The sequence below is a fragment of the Diadema setosum genome, chromosome 12, assembly GCF_964275005.1.
Source record: "Diadema setosum chromosome 12, eeDiaSeto1, whole genome shotgun sequence".
NCBI classification, from domain to species: domain Eukaryota; kingdom Metazoa; phylum Echinodermata; class Echinoidea; order Diadematoida; family Diadematidae; genus Diadema; species Diadema setosum.
In genome coordinates this window covers 38873915-38898378 of record NC_092696.1, presented here as the reverse complement: position 1 = coordinate 38898378, position 24464 = coordinate 38873915, and the positions used below count along the sequence as shown (strand labels likewise).

General features: G+C 36.3%; 1 protein-coding gene across 1 annotated transcript in view; it reads left to right on the top strand.

Annotated features, from left to right (window-relative positions):
* Window positions 1-772: 772 nt before the first annotated feature.
* The window catches only part of LOC140235947 (potassium voltage-gated channel protein Shaw-like), a 42958-nt gene continuing 19266 nt past the window's right edge, over window positions 773-24464 (top strand). The window contains exon 1 of the mRNA XM_072315940.1: window positions 773-1381. Coding sequence (XP_072172041.1) covers window positions 773-1381 — 609 coding nt within the window. The remainder of the gene's footprint in view (window positions 1382-24464) is intronic.

The window sequence follows — 24464 nt, the reverse complement described above, 5'->3', positions numbered from 1 at the left end:
ATACTGGAATGGTTGAGTGATATTGAAATTGTTATTTTGCAAAAGTCCTAGTCAGAATCAGCCATCAGAGAGTAGCGATAAGACACGCCCTCAGAGGAGGAAGCAAGGAAAAATGCTGGTAGCGTCAACATATGAAATCATTTAACATTGAACTTCGTGACGGAGTGGTATTAATCTCTCTCGTCCTAGCTCTCAACGTGATCGGATGTATGATCATCATTTCTACGCAGGGGACCATTGATGCGTGTGTCATATTATGGTGTATTGAGCTGGCTAAAGTCTAGCAGGCACTGGAGGACTGGTCTGAAATCTGTCCATCGCATACGGTTCGGCGAGCTATGGTTCAGATATAAGGTGGTCTGTAAACCAACACATTTCCCGCTCGCTCTTAGCGGAGAACAGTGAGTTTGCCATATACGTAGTTATTGATAACGTGCAAATGTTTAGCTTGATGGAACTATCATGTCATGGAACACGGATTTTGACTCTAGGTGACTAGCTTTTTAAAATGATATTGTCAACCGCGTTGGACAGGTATACATTTTGATGACAAAGAAATCGTCATGTAAAGTCAACGTAAAAAAAACAACAACATTATTAGCAGTACTAACACAAAGTGGCTCGTGATGTGGGAAGAAACGTTGACTTGACACTATGACTTGATTTCCATTTGAACTATGTGTTTATTTTTAGATTGATCATAACACAAAGCGTTTTGGTACTTTTTATGTAAAACTAAGACAACTCCCAATCAAGTTGTCGGACTCGTAGTATGCACGTTTCTCTTGACCGCGTCTTGGAGGAGGGGGAGGATGACTCGCCGGAAGACCGGCTGCAGTCCATGCGGGCTGCTCAGGCTCTTCAAGACAATCGTGTTCGGATCAATGTCGGCGGTATCCGCCATGAGACGTACAAGTCGACGTTGCGAAATATCCCCGACACTCGTCTCGCCTGGCTGACTACGGTCACCGTCACGAACACCACGGCTGACTACGACCCCATCAACCGCGAGTTCTTCTTCGACCGTCATCCGACCATGTTCGAAGCCGTGCTCAACTACTATCGTACGGGCAAACTACACGCACCTTCCAACGTGTGTGGACCAGCCTTCGAGGAGGAGCTCCAGTTCTGGGGGATCGACGAGAAGCAGATCGAAGCATGCTGCTGGTCACATTACACCGAGCACCGAGACGCCCAGGAGACCATCGCTAAGCTACAGGGACCAGGGTTCGAACAGAGCGACTCTGAGTCGGAGGAGGACGTGGCTAAAATATTTGGTATCGAAGAGGTTTATGAGACTGAGAGGAACCACTGGTATAGGAAGTGGCAGCCAAGGATATGGACACTATTGGAAGAGCCTTACTCATCGAGGGCAGCATTGGTGAGTAAAGCAGATAGACAGATAGATAGATTGACGGATGGATAGATAGATAGGTAGGTAGATAGATAGATAGATAGATAGATAGATAGATAGATAGATAGATAGATAATAGATAGGTAGGTAGATAACTAGACAGGTAGGCAGGTAGGTAGAAAGATGAAATAGATAGATAGATAGATAGACAGACATAGATGGATAAATATATGGATGTATAAACAGATAGATGGATGAACAGACAGATAGATGGCTGTCTATAGCTGTCAAGCTAGATAAAGAGAGAGAGAGAGAGAGAAATAAACATGTATAGACAAACAGACAAACAGATAGATGGCTGTCTAGCCTGTCTAGCTTGCTAGCTTGTTTGATGGATAGACAGATAGATTGATAGATAGATAGATAGATAGGAGAGAGAGAAAGAGATCCAACTGCAAAATGGTTGCAACGAGTGAATTTGGACAAGAAAAAAAAAGTTCTCAAGAAGACGTGTCCCTTCCTTCATAAACTTATCAAAAGGAGTGTGGTAGTTAGGAAATGGACGTTTGAAGTTCGTCAACTCTCGACTCTTCGTCAAAGATCTACAGTACACCTGCAGTAGGCTCTACTTCTCATTCTAGTTGGCCCCTTTCCTCATTTCAGCCAGGGAGGTTTGTTTCGTCTCACCGTCCTGTTTAACTCAAACACCCAGAAATCGCAGGCCACACATGCATAAAACATAACATTCACCCAAACACACTTGCCCATATGCTTCAATGCATATGTTTTCAGCTGTCCAGTAATTACACGATACACTTAGCTGTACGTGTTACGTTTGAGCAAACGTATACTACACACAACACCTATTCAATAATACTGTGATGTTTTATATGAAAAACACACATCTTCTAAAAGATTCAACAAGTAGGTCAAAAAGAGTAAATACATGGTCATATACAGTAAAGGAAAGCAAAATCAAAACATATTATCTGAATTGAGTGAAAGCAGCAAAATAGCATAGAGCACATCAGGGAACGTTTGAAAAATTGGACAATCGATGCGACAGATGATTTATGAATGTTTTGAGTTTCCGTGCCCTCATCGCTGGATATGAAGACTATTCAAGTTCATGACGTCATTATGGACAACAATATAAAGAAAGACATTACGTAAGGAGAATTCTACTAAATTTCTTTTTTTTTTCATGATAAGGACACATTCCATCAACATGTCACTGGCATTTGCTAGGGTAATATCATTCCTCCTGCTTTCTGAAGTGAAGTGATCTTTCAGTATGCTGGAAAAATTTCTTTAGCATGTGGTAACGACTTGTCTTCAATCTTTAATAGTGGGGGTCCAATTCTGATAAAGCTTTTGATCGATTGATCTTATTAACTACTTTCATTCATTAAAGCTAACTTAACAAATACTGACCCTGCGCTTTATATCTAATTCAGAATAGGAGGCTACATTCAAGTTATCTCCATTTTTTTTTCTGGGGGGGGGGGGGGGATGGCGGCCACTTAGTGGCTGCTCTAGTAACACTGTTAGCTTTGCTGTCTTAGTCACCGATTTTATTCCGGTTTTTATTACCTAATACTCTTTCTTCTTCTTCTTCTTCTTCTTCTTCTTCTTCTCCTTCTTCTTCTTCTTCTTATCATTATTATTATTATTATATTTATTACAATTATTATTATCATCACACTCTGACCACAAAAAAGAAAAAAAAATGCAACAAACACGACATCAACTTTTCCTGCTGGAAAGAACACGGCGTTCCACAGTGTGTTCACGATGTGTTCATAGTCGACTATGTGAAAACACTCGAATTTAACAGTGTGAAGATGATTTCACAGCGTGATGTGGTTTTTCAGAGAGAGTTCACATAGTAATGCTCTGTTTCACACTGTGAATTGATGATTCAAAATGTGTTCACAATGTTAAAACGCTCGAATTTAACAGTGTGAAGAGATAAGTGTGAAGAGATTTCACACTGTGTTCACAATGTGTTCACACTGTGGGACACTATGTTCTTTCCAGCAGGGTCGGATAGCGAATGTAAAATTATACAGAGTCACCTCCCTGACTGGATGTGCGCATGTTATTGATAAGAAGTACAGGCATTATGAGTATGACATGCGAACAAGATACTGAGTTTTCTATATCCTGCTTTTGACAATATTGATTTATGACAGATTGATTTGATGACATGCTGATACCAGCAACCAGGGACGGCATCACACCTTTTTCTTGCAAGTCGATGGTGTGGCATGTTCTAACTTGAAATCACTTCTAACTAACATTATATCTTGTCAGCGCCATCCGTGGTCAGCAGAATGCTTCAGGGTATAAGTCAAAATAAAGTGACGATTTTATGGAAAAAGCTTGTTTAACTCTTGATGGAATGCTAACCTTACACCTCACAGTAGTGATAAGTAAAATTTGAAAAGAATCATTGACGAAGGTAGGCTATATAACAGTTCCTGAATGCATTCTATCATGAAACGAACGACTGACAAAATCATTTAGTGAGTTTATCACTTTCACGGTATGATTTGTCATCTTCTCTTTTATGAGGTAGAAGACTATAGGATGTGCACTGTTGGACCTGAAACTGACCAGGTGAAATACAGTACAGTGTGTTTGTACAAGCAGTCACTGATCATCTATTCTCCAGCGTTTTGTATGTTAAAGGTGAAAGCACTAAATATATGTAGGCCTATATACTATGATATGCTAATATGCCGCGCCGATTACACACAATTTCGTCACACTTTTACTCATACGATGCACGTAAAACAAAAGATCCCGCTTCATTTATTCATCGCAAAGAGCAGGGTGTTTAACCAGGTGAAGTGGTCCCGCCTTATACATCCAACTGGACCCCATGGAAGACCAGCTATTGCATCTGAATATGGGCTATCCAGCCATCTTCTCAGACGAAAATGAAACAAACAAACAAACAAAAAACAAACAAACAAACAAACTCACACTTTTACAACGTATAGTACAAATATTTTAGGGGGAAAATGCCTGAACTATTGCAATTGTTACAGCTGGCATGTATGTTTGTGTATGGGTTATAATGGTTATTGCCCCAAGCCCCACCCCCACTCTCTGTATACCTACACAACTTCGATGAATCGACATATCAACATTAAGAGGAATCTTTGATTCCTGGAATAAGAGGAATTCTGCCATTGAACTTAAAACCCTGGCTTTACTCTTTCCCAGGAAATGATAATCAGAGGGCTTAAAAATCATTTTGGTAGTCATGGTAGCCAGGCGGAATCCAGAATGGAAAATCTCAACACAATAAACATGATCATTCAGGAGCCTGGCTCCAATACCTAGGATATAATCTTACGGTATGACCATGAAGCTAACCTGCTGGTATGACTCGCTGGTGATCATACACTGCAGGAATAGGATTAAAGCAAAAATACCTTGTATAAACACTTCAATATTGCTGATCATTCTGTATAACTTAGTGAGAATAATCAAGGGGAGACATTGAATGAACGAGGAGTAAAAGAAATATACCACATTTGGGACAATGTATACCATGTAAGGAAAGCTTAAAAAATAACTGATTTGTGTATGTATGTGTGTATGTATGTATGTATGAGTGTGCGTTGGCATGATTGAGTGCGTTATCTATCAGGTGGACTTTACAGAAAAGTCGAAAAAAAGTGCGGCGATGTAGAGAGAAGGACAGAATCAGTAAGAAAATGTGTGAAATTCTTATTATCTATACGCTGGCTTTCACGTGTATGGTGTTTATGTGTTTGTGTGTGTGTGTGTGGGGGGGGGGGAGGGTTAGGGAGAGAAGAATGTGTTACACCAGGCTGCTGTAAACCTGTCAAAGACTACAGTCTTGCCTTAATGTATTGACGAATTGGTTCCATGTGCACTCCTTCCCACGCTCATGCCTGTATCTGCTAGCGTCATGGACGACCAGCCGAGACGAAGTCGATTTTTACTTTCCTCTGTCGAAGGAGCGAGATATACACACACACCCTCAAAGCATTGTGGGAAACGGACACCAGTCAGGCTAATTAGCATAGAGGCCGGCCGATGGTCGGAGCAATAATCCAGCATGTTTGTATCAATGAATTATGCACTTTGAGGTCACTTTAGGACTCCGTAATAGGACTGTAGAAATGGTAGACTATGACGGCAACTTCTCAGCGAAAACTCAATTACAGAGTGTTTTCCCATTGCGATATTCAAGGTGGTATTATAGTACAGTATTTGTGTTAAGTAATAGCGGGCTAAAATGGTATTTCGTATCAGACAAATTTATTTGTTACATACTCATTAATGGTATCATTTTACTAATTTGCTTTATCAACTTTATATAGATTCATATCGATTTGCTACTTTGGATTTTCCCTATCATATAACTTATGATATTCCAAGTGCTGCTCAATGCAACACATCATTTTCCTGTATTTTTATCATATTTTGTGGACCAACAATTTTATCATACTTTCATTCTTCCTCTATAAGGGAACATGGCATCTTTCATTTCATGGGGTTTTTTTTTTTATTGATTGTCATTAAATATTTTGAAATTCAAAACGACTTGGTAACATCATAATACAAACGTAAGGCCTTTGAACCTTATGTCTTCTACAGTAACTATACGAAATCAGGTGTTTTTAAACATATTATGGCAAAAGCAATCAATGTTTTAATTTGTTTTACTTCTGTTAAAATCGTTATCATTTCATTTCATTTCATTTTGTTTATTTCATTTCAAACAAAAATGAAATTGCAATGAAACATTTGAATGAACATAATGACACAAAACCAGTATACAACAATATCATCAATGGAAATATTGAACTGAAATACAATGTGTAAAACAGTTGTAACTGTATACCTAATCAAAGTTGTTGGAAATGGAAGAGACTGCTAAAATGCACTGCATGTAGTTTGCAGTCTCCTCGTAAATGTGATATCATTTTAGTACTGCTTTATTTTCAATATCAACGATATCATGAATCGCCTTTTTTTTCTTATTTTCTATGATTAACACTCTCACGTCAGCTATTTAATATAACAAAAAAATAAAATAATATAACAGATGAATTCTATGCGAAGTAGTTCAAGCAACGGAGAGAGTTACCGCAGACGGCACAAGGACCAAAGAACAATATTGTTCTTCCAATATTTGCCTACCTCTCCTTGATGCTGACTTAATCTGTATTTTATTGATGTGATTACATAGCCTACTTCTCAAGAGTCGATTCTTCACTCTCCAGATGACTACTATACACTAATCGCACTTCAGCATATATGAACCCATCAAAAACAGCAAATACTATACCTGACATACATCCAGACCAATCTATTCACATACAAGGCTTCGCAATCACTATCAATGCTAACTGGTTTTGGTATCCAAGAAAGGACAAATCCTGATTAACGAGTTTTATGTGTCTCTCTTAGAAGAACATTATGTTCATAATACAACGATATAGAATGGATCACAGGTAACTTGCAATGCATCATTTTTATTTACTTTCATAATAGTGTATAACAAAGAATGGGCCCAAAGGAAATAAAAGATTAGTCCAGAATAATGTTGTAATTGTGATAACATTCAATACAATGTATTTCAATTCAATTCAATGCAATACCATTTATTTCTGCATTCTATTGAAGAGAATGTTTTTTTTTTGTGTGTGTCTATTTTTTTGGTCTATTTTGTGTGTGTGTGTGTGTGTGTGTGTGTGTGTGTGTTTGCAACTTCCAACAAAACCTACATGCTAGAAGACACAGACAGACATGCATGGCACAAAATGATTCTACCACCAGATGATTTATCTATTTAATGATAATCAAGGTGGTTTTGAACAGATCAAGTGTCAAGATTACACAATTTTGTCTTATTGGAATAAAGCTTCAAAACAGCGTTATGATTAAACTAGTGGTAGATCTCAGATCTTTATTAATAGAGACTCAATCAAAGTAGTAAATGCATTTTGTATGTCACAAGATGCTCGAACAGAAGCATGAATGCGCATGCATATAAGCAAATGCAGTTGCTTAAATAATATACATGTGCATAATTCTACACATATTCAATATACATATCATATATATATATATATATATATATATATATATATATATATTATAATAATGACAATAATAAGTGTGAGTCGTATATCTTCAGCTACTAAACCCCTGGGCCGTCGCATCTTTTAGGAGTGTGTATAACGAGAGTAAGGAGGCGGTAGACGTTGCTTTTGAATCTTCACAAGTGATTTTACTTCAAGCTTTCGGGCTTTCTGCCCTTTGTCAAGACTGAGGACAAATCGGACAAAATACAAAACATGGATATCATATATATACAAAAAAATAATGATGATCAAGACAATGGTGAAAATAATAACGACAGTGATAGAGGCAGAGACGGCAGAGAAGAAATACGAGTGTATATATGCATCTATCTTACATAATGTGAATTGCATATATACAATCACAAACAAGCATACATAATATTATAAGCATTTACAAATACGTATGACTAAACCTCTGCGCACACACATGTACACATATAGATACGGATATGTACGCACAAACACACATGCGAATCTCTTCGCGTATGTCAAAGCAGGCAACCATATAAACAATAACGACAATTAATAGTAATTAAATCAAGGAGTGCATGTATAAATAAACAGAACATAGGCACACATAAACAAGGAAGGAAGAACAGAGCACATAAGTAGCGTTCTTAACCGGAAATAAGTGTATAATAATGTGTTTGACAGCATTCAAGGTTACAGGAAGGGAAGAACAGGATCTATAAATACGTACAATGTGAGATGCATCTCACATTATTGTACACTTATTAAAATACCAAGGAATTTTATATGAGATACACGTTCTAGCAGAGTGTCATCAAAAATGATATTTGTGCGCAAAGCTTCTATGGAATTGCTAAAAAGCATATACTTAGTTTTCTGGAGATTAAGTGATAATTTATTTGCTCTTATCCACTGAGTAACTTTTTTTCAATTCGGAATTAACAATGCGTACGAGAGTATCTGGATTTCGGTGAGAAAAGAAAACAATGGAATCATCAGCAAAAAGTATAAATGAGAGAATATCAGATGATCTACAAAAGTCATTAATGTGAATAATAAAAAGCGTCCTAATAAGCTACCCTGTGGGACGCCACATTTAATAAATTCCAGATTTGAGTCCTTCTCATTCAAAGATGTCAAGGCTATTCCTGAATTAATGAATCATTATGTATCATGTGCGTTTTTGCGCATTCTTACAGTTACGTAACTGTGTTGCTCGGGTGACAAGGAGTTTTACAGTTTTTTGCAGTTTTTACAGTTTTTAACGCGTTACAGGTGGCTACTTGGTATTTCGCTATGCTTTCGTATATTTTATTCCTTTCTTTTGCTCTTTTTGCTCTCTTTTCTTTTACGTCCCTTTCCTTCCTTTCATAGTTTTCGTTTCTAGGTTGTTTAAGAAGACCAACACTTTCATATATACAGGGACCTATACATTACAAGCTTTGCTTTTTAGCAGGTCCCCACATTTCATGTTTGTTGAATTGTCTTCTCTTGTATTTTTTTGTAATTTACAACGCTATGTTCAATCTTATGTTCAATCGATCGTATCATGTTTGATGTTTTGAAATGTGGAACAATAAAATCAAATCAAATCAAAATCAAGATACGTATTGTTTTCGATTTTGTAGGTAACTACTGAACCACTCCAAGGCCTTCCCCCGTATTCCATAATGAGACAATTTATATAATAAAATTTCATGATTTCGAAGGCCTTGGAGAAGTCCAGGAAGATACCAATAAGATGAGAATGATTATCAATAGTATGCGAGGCGTGGTCAATAAACATCAGAAGGGCATGAATGGTACTGTGTTTCTGACGAAACCCAAATTGAGAATTTGTAAAAACATTATGAAAATTAAGAAAATTAATTGTTCTTACAAATACCAATTTTTCCAAAATTTTAGATAAGGATGAAAGCGAAAAGAAATGGGTCTATAATTACTTACATCAGATTCATCTCCTTTTTTAGATAAAGGAAAACCTTAGCTATTTTCATAAATTCAGGAAAAACACCACTTATTATAGATTTATTGAAAATAATTATGTGAAAGTGGGTCAGCAATTGATGTAATATTATGTATGCTTGTTTGTGATTGTATGTATGCAAGTTACATTATGTAAGATTGATGCATATATACACTCGTATTTATTCTCTGCCGTCTCTGCCTCTATCACTGTCGTTATTATTTTCACTATTGTCTTGATCATCATTATTTTTTGTATATGATATCCATGTTTAGTATTTTGTCCGATTTGTCCTCAGTCTTGACAAAGGGCAGAAAGCCCGAAAGCTTGAAGTAAAATCACTTGTGAGGATTCAAAAGCAACGTCTACAGCCTAGTGACCCTCGTTATATATATAATGATATATATATATGTATATATGTGTGCGTGTATGTGTGTGTATGTGTGTGTGTGTGTGTGTGCGTGTGTGTGTGTCCTGTATTGCGTGTGATATCTTGAATGTGTGAAGCATTTGCTAGACGCCATATATCGTTAAACTCGCAAAGATCAACTCTGCGATACATCATTCTTCGCACTGTTTTTTGTTTTGTTTTTCAATGCTTCCGTAGATTTTCGTGTGGATTATAGGAATATTACTGTGAGGAAATCCTGTTGTTGGAAAGCACCTTTAACGTGTAAATAAGATTTGAGCTTCCACGATATACGCCAGAGCTATGTGTGGTTAACCATTCAGAAAAACATGGTAAGCTTGTGGGAGAGAGAGAGAGAGAGAGAGAGAGATGTCACTATCAACTATTTGCACTTTGGTGTTTTGTTTTAATCAAGGACCATGTGAGCAAATTGACTTTACCAGGGTTTACAGATGACAGTGTTTGTTAGTTCTGTAGGAAAAACATATACGTAAATTGAGATTGTTTGACGCATATGGAATTATGTGATAGATCTTCTCTAGGTATGTAGGAAGGGGAGGGATAAAGGGACCAAATGATAATTACGATATTTAAAGGGATCGTATAGTTTTGGTTGATACCTAATTTCAGGTTTCTAACATTTTTTGCTGAGATAATGAGAAACCTCTTATGAAATATGAAAGAGCATGTAATTCTATGTGGAATTCAACGTTTATTTGATGGATATTGGTTTTGAAATGGCGGAGATATCCAAAAAAGAGCGATTCTAATAAAGCGTGGGTCCCACACTTTATTACGATCGCTTTGTTTTACTTTGTTTTGGGATGTTTCAGTCATTCCAAACCCGATTTTCATCAAATAAACTTTGAATTCCTCTTAAAATGGTTTGTTCTGTACTATATCTTGAGTGTTTTCTTATTATCTCGCAAAAAAAAAGTAAAAGCCCAATTCTCATCTCCACCAACACTGTACCATCCCTTTAATGAAATAATCAGCAACTATCAGAGCGGAGATGCTGTCACTGAATTCCATTGTGCTGAGCAAGGCGTTTTTTTTATCTCTTGAAAGAAGTAGTTATCTGTTCTCGATTAGTTAATATTGATGAATTAAATGCTTAAAAAGATTTAAACGTGTTGATTCAAACACTGTGATAGAGTACCACAATGTCTGTGCTTATATAAATGCATAATACCGTACGTTAAAAGATTGAAGAAAAAAAAACACACACAAACACAACAGCAACAAAACACAAGCCAGATTGAATCTTTTGAGCGAAATGTTAATAGTCATTCAAAATATCTTCTTCTTCTTATATGGCTGAAAAGGAAATGATGATGTAAATGTTTTACTGTAGCTTCATTACCCATCTTTGTGGGTTTGGAGCTCGACGACAATAGTTTTCCACTCTAAAAAGTAGCTATTTTGGTAGACATTTAACGGTCAATATGTGTATTTTGTACTGAAAGTGCACCTCTTTCTTCTGCAGCCCATTGGGTATTATTTCAATAATGCCAAACATGCACTGTACTCCTAATATCTTATGTCCTATAATTCTCAACACTCTCTGTCTTTCTTCCTCCCCCACCTCCCTCTTGTTTTCTCATCTCAGCTCTTCCTTCTGAAATATATAATTTTTACTCATACTGCGTATATATTCTGTATTTTAGGGCATCTTGTTAACAAGCTTTGCCTTTTTAACTAGGTCCTAAACAGCATTCTATGATTACATATTTGATACCTGCTCCAATTTGTGACTGATATGCATTATGATATCTACAATTTCAAATAACATGTATGTGAAAATGTTGAGCATGTAAATATCTATGAAATAAATTGAATTGAACTGTGTTGAATTCCTAGACATACACTGCGTAAAATGTGAAAATGTGAAATATTGAACATACATTACAATGCATTCAGAGCTATAGTCTCTTTTACATTCAAAATAATTAGTGGCCGATGGGGAACATTGTTTGTCACTATGCATGAAGATAGAGATGTCCCATTTGGTAATCGAGAAAGTGGTTATTTCTTTCAGGTAGTCACTGTTGTCAAAAAAAAAATAAATGAATTCAGAAACTGAAAAAAAAAGTGTAGCATTGAGTAAACACACACGCACACAAACCCAGAAACGACTCCCAAACCGAAATGTTGTATGCTCGGTATTCTTTGAGTGCTTGGGACCAAGAGAGAGAGACAGAGAGAGAGACAGAGAGAGAGAGAGAGAGAGAGAGAGGGAGGGAGAGAGAACAAATATGCTCCCCCCCCCCATACACACACAAACACACACACACACACACACACACACACACTCCTCCACACTGCGATCTCCGGTATAATGCGTATTCTATGATATCTACTCCATAAGATTTCCTTTCACTTTGTATTCCATTATGAAATTCTTGTCATCAGATGTTCAAGATCAAATTACGTCCGTTATCCTTTGCTGGTGGTGAGATTTCAAATTGTTTTAGGGAAACACTGCCCTGTTTTATTTTGTTTGTTTGTTGTGTTTTTTTACGTGTCAGTATTATGATTTATGGGGTTTTCTCTATTACGCAAGGCTGGTAGTAAAAGAGTACCAGGAAAATGGTTGTATGTTTCATGTATCCTGTCACATAATCGTATTGTACCTTCGCATTTTTTTTTAATGATAGTCAATATGGCTTCCTGAAATAGCATATACCTCTTTCACACTTTAAGAGTTTTATGTCACAAAAATCATATCCAAAGTCACCCAGTTGTATTGCCTTGGACTGTTTCCTATACGGAAACTTAAGTGATATATGTAAATAAGAAATTGATATCTATATTCTAATTCATTAAAGAAAATGATCACAGTTCCAGGAAATGAAGCTGAAGCACGATGTATTTGTATTCTCCATATGATTTTTTAATGCAAATGTACAAAGGACAATGTTTATATCATAATTATAATCATGAAACACAAAAAATAGACGGATTGCAAATGTCACAGTTATTCTTTTGTACCATGTTCTTCCATGAGGTCCAGCACAATTGTATTGACAAGTTTGAATATTATGTATCTTACAAGGCAAATTAAACCCTTTAAAAAGCACGAGCATTAACTCAGTAATATTTAGAATCCACCTCCTCCCTACCCCCTCCGGTCAATGTCTGTTAAATCTGTCAATCAATATTGCACCTGCGGTTGCTATGACAACATATTAATGGAACCACAGCTTGCATACAATTACTTCATACATGACAGTCATTAATGAAGACAATTGTATCTCCCTCATATACAGCATATATGTCATAGTATTCCAAAGAACCCTAAAGTATAATTACATTCATTAAATATCTTTAAACAGAATAATATTATAACATGGAAATTCGTTAACCTTTCTATCAAAATAACTAAGAGAACTTGCTTGCCAAGTGAATAACTGGATTTCATCCTGCAACATAGTTCAGTGATAACGACTTGTACGCCTGACATTATTTGTCCTAGATTTAGGAAGAGCAATTTCATCTGCCCCTCTCAAATTAATTACTGGATTTACTATAGGTGTCTTTCAAGTATTCTGGTGTCATCATTGCTTAATAATCGTGTAAAACAAATGGCATTGTATGTTTCATTATTTGACTTTCCAGTGTAATATTGACTCTCAATATGTGAAGAGTTTGTTTGCAAAAAACAATGAAGATTTTGAAGTACGGTCTCTGTCATAAAGTACAAAATGATACCTTTTAAATGATATATTGGTCACTACATATAAAGGTACAATTTTGAAATTATGGTCAAAAGAAGCAAAAATTTTCTTATTATTCTCTATATTTTTCTTGACCTTTAATCGCAAATATCTCCATTTGACAAATATGGACTTATCGATTTTTGCGAACAAACTCTTCATGATGTACTTACATAACAAGCTGGTCAAAGCAACTTGACGTTCTCTTCAGCAACTCAAATGGGGTCTATACTTGTTCCATCTCATTAAATTTTTAATAGGTCTAACTGCCGTCAAAAGTTGAAAATAGATAAATAGATAAATAAATGAATGAATGAATGACTAAATAAATAAATAAATAAATAAATAAATAAATAAATAAATAAATAAATAAATAAATAAATAGATAAATTAGGCGTCATGTACAGCTAACCACTCTGCCAGTTTGGCAGACAGAGCTGAAGCTTAAACAGTTGAATGAAAGAAAATGTTTTGAATTATTCATGAATCCTATTCGATTGTGTCATGCCTATAACGAGAGCTCTATCAATAGTTGTAGTTAATTCCACGATTTGAAATATTAGGAATATGTACAGAGACCCAACCCAAAAACCATAGTTCTTGAATAAAACGTGTAAATCCATAGTAAAAAAAAAAAAAAAAAAAAATAGAAACTCAATTCCCTTTCCCTCTCTCTCCTCCGAGAGTTGGTAGAATCTGAGCTATACATACTGTACAACCTCTCTTTGCTCTCTTCCTCATCTGCGTAGTGCAGACACTGGATGGAAACATTGAAACCGGAAGTTCGTAAGAGTTGTTGCCACGTGGCCAACTTCCGGTTCCTTGTAGCACGAATCGGTTTCACCTGCACGAGGCGACAAGTTTTCAGGGCGGAGACAGTGGGTAGCGAGTAAAAGGAAATTTGTTGTCGGCCGCTATACGTCAATAGTACGATTAAAATCAAAGTATGATGGGATGGACTGAATGCACGCTTTTAAACCATTTACCATTGGGTAGATATGAGCTTTTCATTAATCGAGATGTTGAATAAGATTTCTCACACCATACGTGAATGAATCGTTGATATGGAAGGCGCATAAACTGCCCTAAATATGAATTAGGATATTTCTCAATATTGCCTTTTTATACTGCTGAGCGGTTGTAACAAAAAGGCCATAATGAAAGCCTCACTTGCAATAATGGATATATTTACCTGAGCAATACGATTGAAATGTTTTTAGCACAGATATTGTTTAATGGTGTAATTCGTAACTATGAATAATTCAAAACTACAAGAAGTGCTCGCAGTGAGGGCAAAATGGCTGGCCAAGAGGAAATCCCTGTTCAAATTGACAATAGCTAGAACGTTTATCATTTTAACAAGACAGTCAACATACTTTTTAAACACAATTGGACAAAAAATAAATCTTAGAATCTTTAAGTTCCCCAATTTTCAAGTCTATTGGTCACCAATTACCATGGTTACTTTAAGATACTTTGATGTCATAGTCAGGGAATTGTCAAAAGATGCAAAGAAAAAAATTATTTATGTCAATAATGTTGTAACAATATTGCATATTAGAAAGATTATAAACTAGTGCATCTCTCAAATAAGATGAAGATGATATACACGTACACACGCAATTAACTTAAATTCAGTTCTATTCAATCATACTTTATTTCCCTCCAATGTAACACACCATGCAAAGTATACGTTGCTTTGGTTAATTGCATTGCTTAACAAATTATAAGAAACACAAAATAAAGTAAATTACAAAATGTATGTATATGAGATGAGCTGGTATGATATCAATGAATGCAATAATAAATCTCTCTCTCTCTCTCTCTCTCACACACACACAAATATGATTAGGTCTATTTGGGTGTTTTCTTTGAATAATTTAGAATTGAAGGGGACTCTGAATGATTCTGTGTGTGGATAATGGGAGAAGATCGAGAAGAAAAACCTGTTTATCTCATTTAGTTTGGGTGATGATTAATTGGCTGGTAATAACTTGCGAAATCAATCTTTATGGGAATACCATTTCGTGTGTGTATGTGTGTTTGCCTGATTTTGATGAAGGGTGTTTTTTTAATATCATTTTTAATCTATTTTTAGTATAATCATCAAGCGGAATCTGGAGCACGTATCGAAAACCACAACAATAACACTGCTTATATCCACAACATTTGAGTTATTTTGATTGAGATGAAAATAGATCAACGTGTCATGCTCTCACTTCGCCGAAATTTAGAAACTGTATAAGAATTCATCACCTGCATGTTTCTTTCTTAGACTTGTCATAAAGCCTTGTATCGGTGGTAATGGAAAGGAATCAACATGGCGATATACCTTGCTGTTGCCATTATAGGGCTGGCTATCTATAAGTGACTCTTCAGAACTTGATAACATCATAATAATAGCACCCAAGCAAACAACTGTGACACTGTCCTAATTTACCACCTGCATGACAGTCTGATTGTTATTGGTCTCAGTCTTTCAATTATAACAAAGTACACCTAATTCGCCTATGACAGAGATGTCTATTTCTTTTAGTTTGCTTCAAGTCCTACTATGTCCTTCAAGAAGTTATCATTATCATTATCACTTTCTCGTTATATGATTAGTCATATTCTTATATTTTGCGTTATACTTTCGCACTTTTTCCAATGTGAATTTGACAAACGTACACTTTGTGTATGTTTTACCTTTTGTTTGTTGGGAATAAATTATAACAGAATCAAATTGAATTAAATTTAAGTGAATTTAGTTGCAATGAAAAAAAAAAGAGTGTCCAATGGGTGTACACTATATACTGTGTAGACACATTGCATATATATGTATAGTTTAATGTATTTCATATCCAAAAGTGACAAATTTAAATTCAAATGCAGCTGTATTGTCGTTGCATTCTCTACTTTACGCGGGCTGCAGTTATATTTTGTAATGCTTGTTTGTTTTGTGTTTTTTTTTTCTCATTTTGCTCCAAATGAGCAGTTGTTTTAATGTGCCTGTTTGTTTGTTTTTAAGAAAAATCTCAGTGGGGTAAATTGTCCAAGTAAATTTCTTTTAACACATCTGTTTGTCTAATCCAGCGGTCTCTTCGTTTCCCTGTTCATCTATAGCGTGCCTGGTGTAAGAACAAGGGGAAAAAATCCCTCATGGTGTGATACAGGAATGATTCCCTCACATCAAAGCGGCAATGGAGGGAACCTTGGTAATAATGACGACTAACACGCATGACCTACCGGCTTGTCCTAACTCCCTGTATCTACTCTGTCTTCTACCTTCCATACAATAAAACCCACAAACCTTTTCGGCATTCTCTAATTACAGCATTTTACAAGGCATCTTTGCTCCTTCTGACGTAGTACGTCAATAACCAGTCGTACTGTCTGATGATGTCGACAGTGTGGAAATGAAATCGTCATCCGACCAGAAGTTCCTCCAAACAAATAATTGTTGATACGTTTGAAGCGAATACTGGCAGGAAAGATGGAGAAGAGGAGATAGATGGAAGAGTTTATATCATTGATTCCCTTTGCATCATTGTCTGAAAACACCATGCATGCAAACGACTTAATAACGAATTAAATCCTGAGATCCTGTTAATGATGGTCTCATTTTGAACAATCAGTCACTGTTAGATAGCGTGGCTAGAATCTTCACCTGTGACTAGCTTTGAACACAGAGCCTAAGAATTGGCAGTGTCTTGGGTTCTATTGGACAGGTAAACACTTACACAACGAAACGATATGTACAACAAGGACAAAGCGAGAGGTACCACGAACAGATAATTTTAGGCGATAACCACAACTGTGACACGCGGATACTTCTAAGCACGAAATTCAACTCATAATATTTTTGAAAGCAGATATACTGAAGGTTGTAAGCTAACAAATAATGGTTTCAATCTCATAGGCCTATTTCTCCAGGAAAGCGTTCTTAACATTAATCTCCATGAAAAAAAAAGTAATAATCAATACGTTCAATCCATTCGCTTCCCGTTGTAATTCTTTTATTATTATTATTTTTTTGCCTCTCGCAGTTATCAGCTTTCGTCAATGTTAGTGGTGTTTTGTAGTTCAGTTCAGTTCAGTTCAGTTTTTATTTCTGCATTTCAATATTTCAATATTTCTGCATTTCAATATTTCTGCATTTCCCGATAGTCACCTCCTTTTTGCGTTTTGATGGTCACCTGTTTTTCGTTCTCAAAGGCCAGATATCATGATTCATGTTTGTTAGTTCTAACTGGTCTTTCCAAGTAATAATCTTTCTTGCTCCTCTTGTAATCCTTGTTTGTCAATGGCAGCAATCTTTGGTCGCTCCTGATATGAGTTTTTGATCGTTCTTGGTAGACATGTATTAATCTTTAGTTGCTCCTGCCTGGCGGCAAACTTTGGTCGCTCCTGGTAGTAATTTTTGGTCACTTCTGATAGTAATCTTTAGTTGCTCCAGGCAGAAGTCTATGGTTACCAATGGCAGCAATCTGTGGTTGCCCGTGGTAGAAATCTTTGGTCGCTCCTGGTATCAATGTTGCTTACTCCTGGTCTTTGGTTATAATTCTTGGTTGCCAATGGCAGTAACCTTTGGCTGCTCCTGGTAATAATCTTTGGCCACTCCTGGTATATCTCTGGTTATTCATCAGTAGTCGTTAGTTCCTTCTACTGAGAATGACAATGATCTTTGGTTACACCTGTGAGTAACAGCAGTCGGTCCTGGTAGTAATCTCTGTTCCCTGCTCGTAGTATTGCAAACACTTGGTCGATCCTGGTAGTGATTCTAGGGTGCTCCTGGAAGTAATTTTTGCTCTGAGCTGTTAATGACATTTGGTGGTTCCTGGATGTAATCTTTGGTCATTCATCGCAATGATCCTTGGTTGCTCCTGGTGGTAATATTAATTAGCCGATCCTGGTGGTGATCTTCAGTGACGCTCCTGGTAGCAATCTATGGGTGTTCCTGGAAGTAATACTTGGTGGTTCCTGGTAGTGATATTCGGGTGATCTTTCAGTACTATGATATGATAGATTTACTTGCTTCTCGAAACAATCTTTACTGGTTCCTGGTAGTTTTCCTTGTCGCTCTTGCTAGTGATCTTTGGATGTTTTCACTGGAAGTAATTGATGATTGTTTTAGTTAGTAATCCTTGGTTTCTCCGTGTTACATTTTCTTTCCTTCTTTCTTTTTTTTTTATCCTGGTAGTAATCTGTCTTTGCTGCCGATTCTAATGTTTGGTTGCTGACAATATGTTAGTAATCTTTAGTCAATTTTGGTTAAAAAAAATCTTTAGTTGCAAACAGAAGTAACTTTTCGTCGCTCCTTTAGTTAGTATTTGGTCAGTGTAATCTGACTTGCTTCCTGCAATGATTTTTGGCTGCCCATGTTGGTAGAAGTTTCCTGCTCAGAGTAATTGGTTTGTTGCTTCCGGATAGTCACTTTCTGTCGCTTCTGCCAGCAATCGTTTGGTGGTCTAGAGAGCTTTCTTTGCTTGTTCTTGTTAAGGCCACCGCACACTACACGATCAGACTGGTCTTAAAGTCTTAAGCCAAGCTGGGTCTTAAGACCAGTCGTACGACCGGCCACCGCACACTGTACGACCGAACCTTACGAGTAGGCTTACGACTGTAAAGCGCGCGCAGTGCGCACTGCGTGCGCTTGCATTTTACTGCATTGTGAATGGCTGAAAGCCTACGACCGGTCGTAGAAATTCAACATGTCAAATCTCTACGACTGGCGCTAAGACCCAGTCGTACGACTAGAAAATGGCAAGGATGGACGTCACACTTCTAGTCTTAAGGTCTTAAGACCGGTGAATCGGGGCAAAATCGTGTAGTGTGCGGCGGGCTTAGGTCATCAACGGTTTTATTCTGTTACTATCTTCTGGTTATTCCGACAATTATTAATTAGCGTCCTTCATGGAAAGCGCTTATAGCCAAGGAAAAAAATTATTAATTAATCGTTAACGATTTAATTGACATGTCTTTCATTCTTGCCGTGTTCAGTAGAGAGATAAAAAAAACCCGAATAATTTTGTACAGGACTGTTCCAATGTCCGTCTATTCGCTAAGCTGGTAAACTGTTAGGTTGCTTTGAGTTAAAGTTAATGTTTACCATTGGGAGCAGTGATTAAAAAAAGAATGTTCAAGGTATTCACATTTAATGCATATGTGTAGGTCAGTTGTATCACAAAACATCATACCATGTAAAACAAAATGCAATAAAGCCTGAAATATAATCAAATATCACTATTTTTTTTTTCCATTAAACCACAACTGCAGAAGATTTAGTCTAGAAGAATTTTTATCATAACTATTGTTCACATTTTGTGTAATGCTTAACATTTATTCAAATTTTACGTTGGTTCTTTCTATCCCTAACTCAAAGTGTTTTTGTTTTATCTGCAAATGGTAAATAATACCTTTAAGTAGATTCTGTATTTAGAGAAATTAACCGAAGTCCTGTACGCATGACATAATCTATGCATGTATAATGTTTGTCTTTGTATTTTGGTTGTGTTCATGTGTATGTACAGAATAATAATAGAATTAAAGATAATGATTATGATGATAGTATTAACAATAATGATAATAACAATAATAATAACAACAATATAATATAATAATAAATAACATTTTTATAACGCTTAATACTGACGTTTCTAAGCGCATTCATCCAAAAAAAAAAGTCAAATTAACATACAGTATTATGTACAAATTATATAACAACAACAACAATTAGGATTGAGTAAATAGATCAGTTTTCAGCAATGACCAAAAATAATCAACACTTTCAGCATTTCGAATATAAAGAGGGAGTTTGTTCCAAAGAGATGGAGAAATAACAGAAAAAAAGCCCTAAATATTACCATAAAGGGTACATGCAGATACTGGGACCCTGTGTTGGAGAAAGTGGAGGAAGAACGGAGAGAACGGGTTGAAGTAGAGGAAGAATGATGATATACAGATTGTAGTTATATTGAAGTTGATTTCTCGTGATACATAGTATTGATATCAGACACATTTTGTTGCAACAAAGTGATTGACAAATTGCCCTAAATCGATGTAAATAGACACACTTTGAGGATGCTGATTCTCCATTCAACTCAACGTAAAACCTTCTGTTAGTACTCAGAAATGAAGCCTGTAGCTTTCTGTAAAAGGTTTGGGATATCTGCAATGTATTCATGAACACTACTTTTTGATGCCAGGACCTAGAATGGCTGTCGGTCACCAAGAACCATAAGTTCCTAACACAGTGCAGACCACTCAGGTCACTTTTTCATGAAATGGGTCATATTAATGAGGACAGATTTTGTATGATTTTGGTGGAAACGGATCAAGTTTGTAATAACATAATATTATCGTCATGTATTGTTAGATACCTTTTGGAGGCTTTTGCACCACTTTCTTTATATCGCTTGTCAACAAATTTATCATTCAATAAAAAATAAGTATTTCTAATGCAGCGTTTTTACACAGCAAACTGATCAGAGAGCTGTTGCAACAAAAACATGATATGCATGTTGGTATCCGTGGGCTTACGTTTCAGCGTTCATGTCGTCGTAAATTATATCATTCTTTCTAACATTGCGAGGAAAAATGTTTTCTGCCGGAGCCGTGCGACGTTGCCCTTTTCAAGCCATTCTTATACATATCGATTCTGCTTGTATTTGTGAAGCGAGTCAGATAGAGAGTCGATAAGAAAGACTTTTAATTAACATTGCACCACACACGGCAACTGAAAAGTCCCAAGCAGATTAGACTCATTTCCAGCCTGCTGACGGCTATCAAGAGAATGGATGGGGAAGTTTTCTCTAAGGTAAATGGAGAATATGTGACTGTGAACAGCTGAAATTAAGACTACTCTAAAGTTAAAGTGTCAAATAATGGACTGTTTGTATATATATATATATATATATATATGGATCATCAAGAGAAAACATGGTAGATTAACGACTTAGCTTCAGCATGTGGAAGGAGAAACTATTCCATTTCATATGTTTAATTAGGAATAGTTGTGTGTAATATACACGAGACACATCTCATATAGTAACAGGTAACACATTACGTGTGTTCCTTTGTTGAGCAATAAATATGAGCATGAGTAAATACTGCTCGTACTCATGACATGACGATGGAATTATTTTTCTTTTATCAAATTCTCTTGTTGGTAGGATTTGTACAACTCAAGCAGTTTATTATCGCACGCAGCGTCAAATTATGACGTATCATAGTACTTTTAGTGCGACATACAATGTAACATACATAATTATGGTATTTTATTATTCGCTATGTGATCATGACGAAATAGGGGTTTAAATGTCAAAAATAAAACTGATAAATCCTGCTTTAATGATGAACAGTCATGTTAAGGTTTACAATTTATTGTTTATTAGACAGAATTTATAGCTGTCCCATTAAAATCCAGAGAGATTCTTTAGAGAAGAGCATGTCTCCAAGAGTCTATATGATTTTGTATTAATTCTTTTTGCACACTGCACACTATCTTAATTTCATTATGTCCTTTTGAATCTGGTTGAATCCCATCGCCTTCATATTGCATAAGGTATTTTTATAATCTTCCAATCTTCCAATATACAATACCATTACTTGCTACTTTCGGAGCCAACTGTTTATAGCTTGTTACTTTATCTATGGAATCTAAAGCCTATTCTTTTTGTTCACTGTCCAATCGTGTATGAAAAAAAAAAAGTTCAATTTCCAATGTCAGATTTCCGTCTTATCGGTGTCCTGTTAAAATAATTTATTTCTTCGAACATTTGTAAGTTACATCTACTTGGTAATGAGATGAAAAAAGAAATGTCCCTTGGAAATTTTCCGTGAGCTATGATAGATATTAGGAAAGTGATTGGAAAGTGTAAAGCGTTTAGTTATTCTCTTTTAGCCATGCTCATACCTTGACAAGCATAGCCATCAAGATGAGTGTCATTTCTTGCTTTTTTTTTAAAAAAGTGAAAGCCTCGGACTGGGCGCACCAGAGCGAAGCGAACAAACTTTTAACATGGTCTACTCTCTGACAGAATCTGTACTTTGCACGATGACGTGGTAGCTAATGCATCGTGTTTGTTGCATGAAAGTAATATAGGAGACACGTATATACTTGTGCGGATTATCGCACACCGTAAGTTTCTTGTTGCATTTGCTTATGCTTATGTCTACAACTCCTTTAAAATGTAAAACATACCTAATTCAAGTTGGAAGAATGAAGAGAGAGAGAGGGAGGGAGAGAGAAAGAGAACGAGCGTCCATGGGACGTGAAAAGAGAAAATATCATCAATTTTGCTTAGTAGCAGGTGGTGTGTAGTGGTGTGTTTTGTTCCCGGTGAAAAGACTTGAATGACATCGAGCTAGTATCGGTCGATATTACCATGACAGTATGAATATTTTATCACCCATCAACCTGCAAACGTTCTTTCGTCCTAACACACTTCTATCCCTAACATCTTATGTCCGAGTCACATATACCACCAGACAGCACGTAGCCAGAGATCTCAGCCAGCCGTGTCGGGGTGGGTTGAGGGTCTAAGGGTTAAGGATGAGGACCGTTCTTTTAATATCGGCGAGCATTTGTTTTGTTGTCTTAATCGAGGGATTGCCACTGAGTAAGGTGTGACTTGAGATTGTGTTGATTTTATTCCAGTACATAGAAAACGGCCGTTGGAGACATTTCCACACAGTTTTGAAAGATGACAGATTCAAAAAAGAAGTCTTATGATTATAACTCCAGCATATTTCCCCATTATAATTATTCCCCCACTAGAGGATGATAATAAAACACTAGTAAATCATCTGACCCATTTTAGATATGCCACGCCCTATCCTATTAACGTAATCCGTAATAAAGGGTCCTATCTACCTTAAAAAAAAAAATAGATAAATAAATGAGGCTTTTGAAGAGGACGTATGTATGAACGTGAACACGTAACTTAGACGGAGAGAGAAAAGTACATTAATAGTTTGTGTTGTAATATACTTAGTAGGTCCTAAGTATATCAGTTTCGGCGCATATAAAATTATATATATATATATATATATATGTATATATATATAATTATATGTATATATATATATATATATATATATATATATAAATATATATATATATCCCTAGTTGGCACCTTAGGAAGACATATTGGGGGGAAGTGTCTTCATTAGGGAGACAACTGGTCATTAAGGAGACAATTTTCGTGTCTCCATTGCGTAAACTGCCATTGAACATGTAATAATAAATTCGCATATAAAACAAATGGAAATGTCTTCCAAATGACCCATCTAGGAGTATATATATATATATATATATATATATATATATATATAATGGGGGGGTGGACAGAGAGAAACCAGTTTTTTCAGTAGGGTGAGCTCGTGAGACCTCCGTGTACGTCTGATTCCTATACAAACTTCTCCTTCAAACTTCAAGCTTCAATTTCAGAAATGTTCGAAAAACTCGGGTTCAATCACCTCGGTAAGACATGAAGTATGACATGTCTTGAGAATGATTTTTGTTTGTGTGTACGTGCGTGTATGTGTGTGTGTGGCTTAGATATTCGCATAATTTGAGTAAATATTGCACTGTGGCTGAGTAACAAAGCATTAGACATTATTCCATGAGCTTTTCATTCACATGATAAGGCTGGTATAATGGAAACGTCACTATAACGTCATTAGCCCAAAGCATTGCTCAGTGTTGACAAATACAGTCTATGGGAAGGTGTTTACGAGACTCGAGATGCTGTTTCGGTGAGATTGTGAACAACAACAATCATTCCACTGAGAAACTGCCACAAGGCACGATAAAAACAAACCACCCATATACTGATATAGGGTCGATTTGACGAAGCGCATCCTTTCTTCTTCTTTTTTTTTTTCTTCTGGTTTCCTGCTCACGAGTGCTGGTATCATACTCTCTTTGATT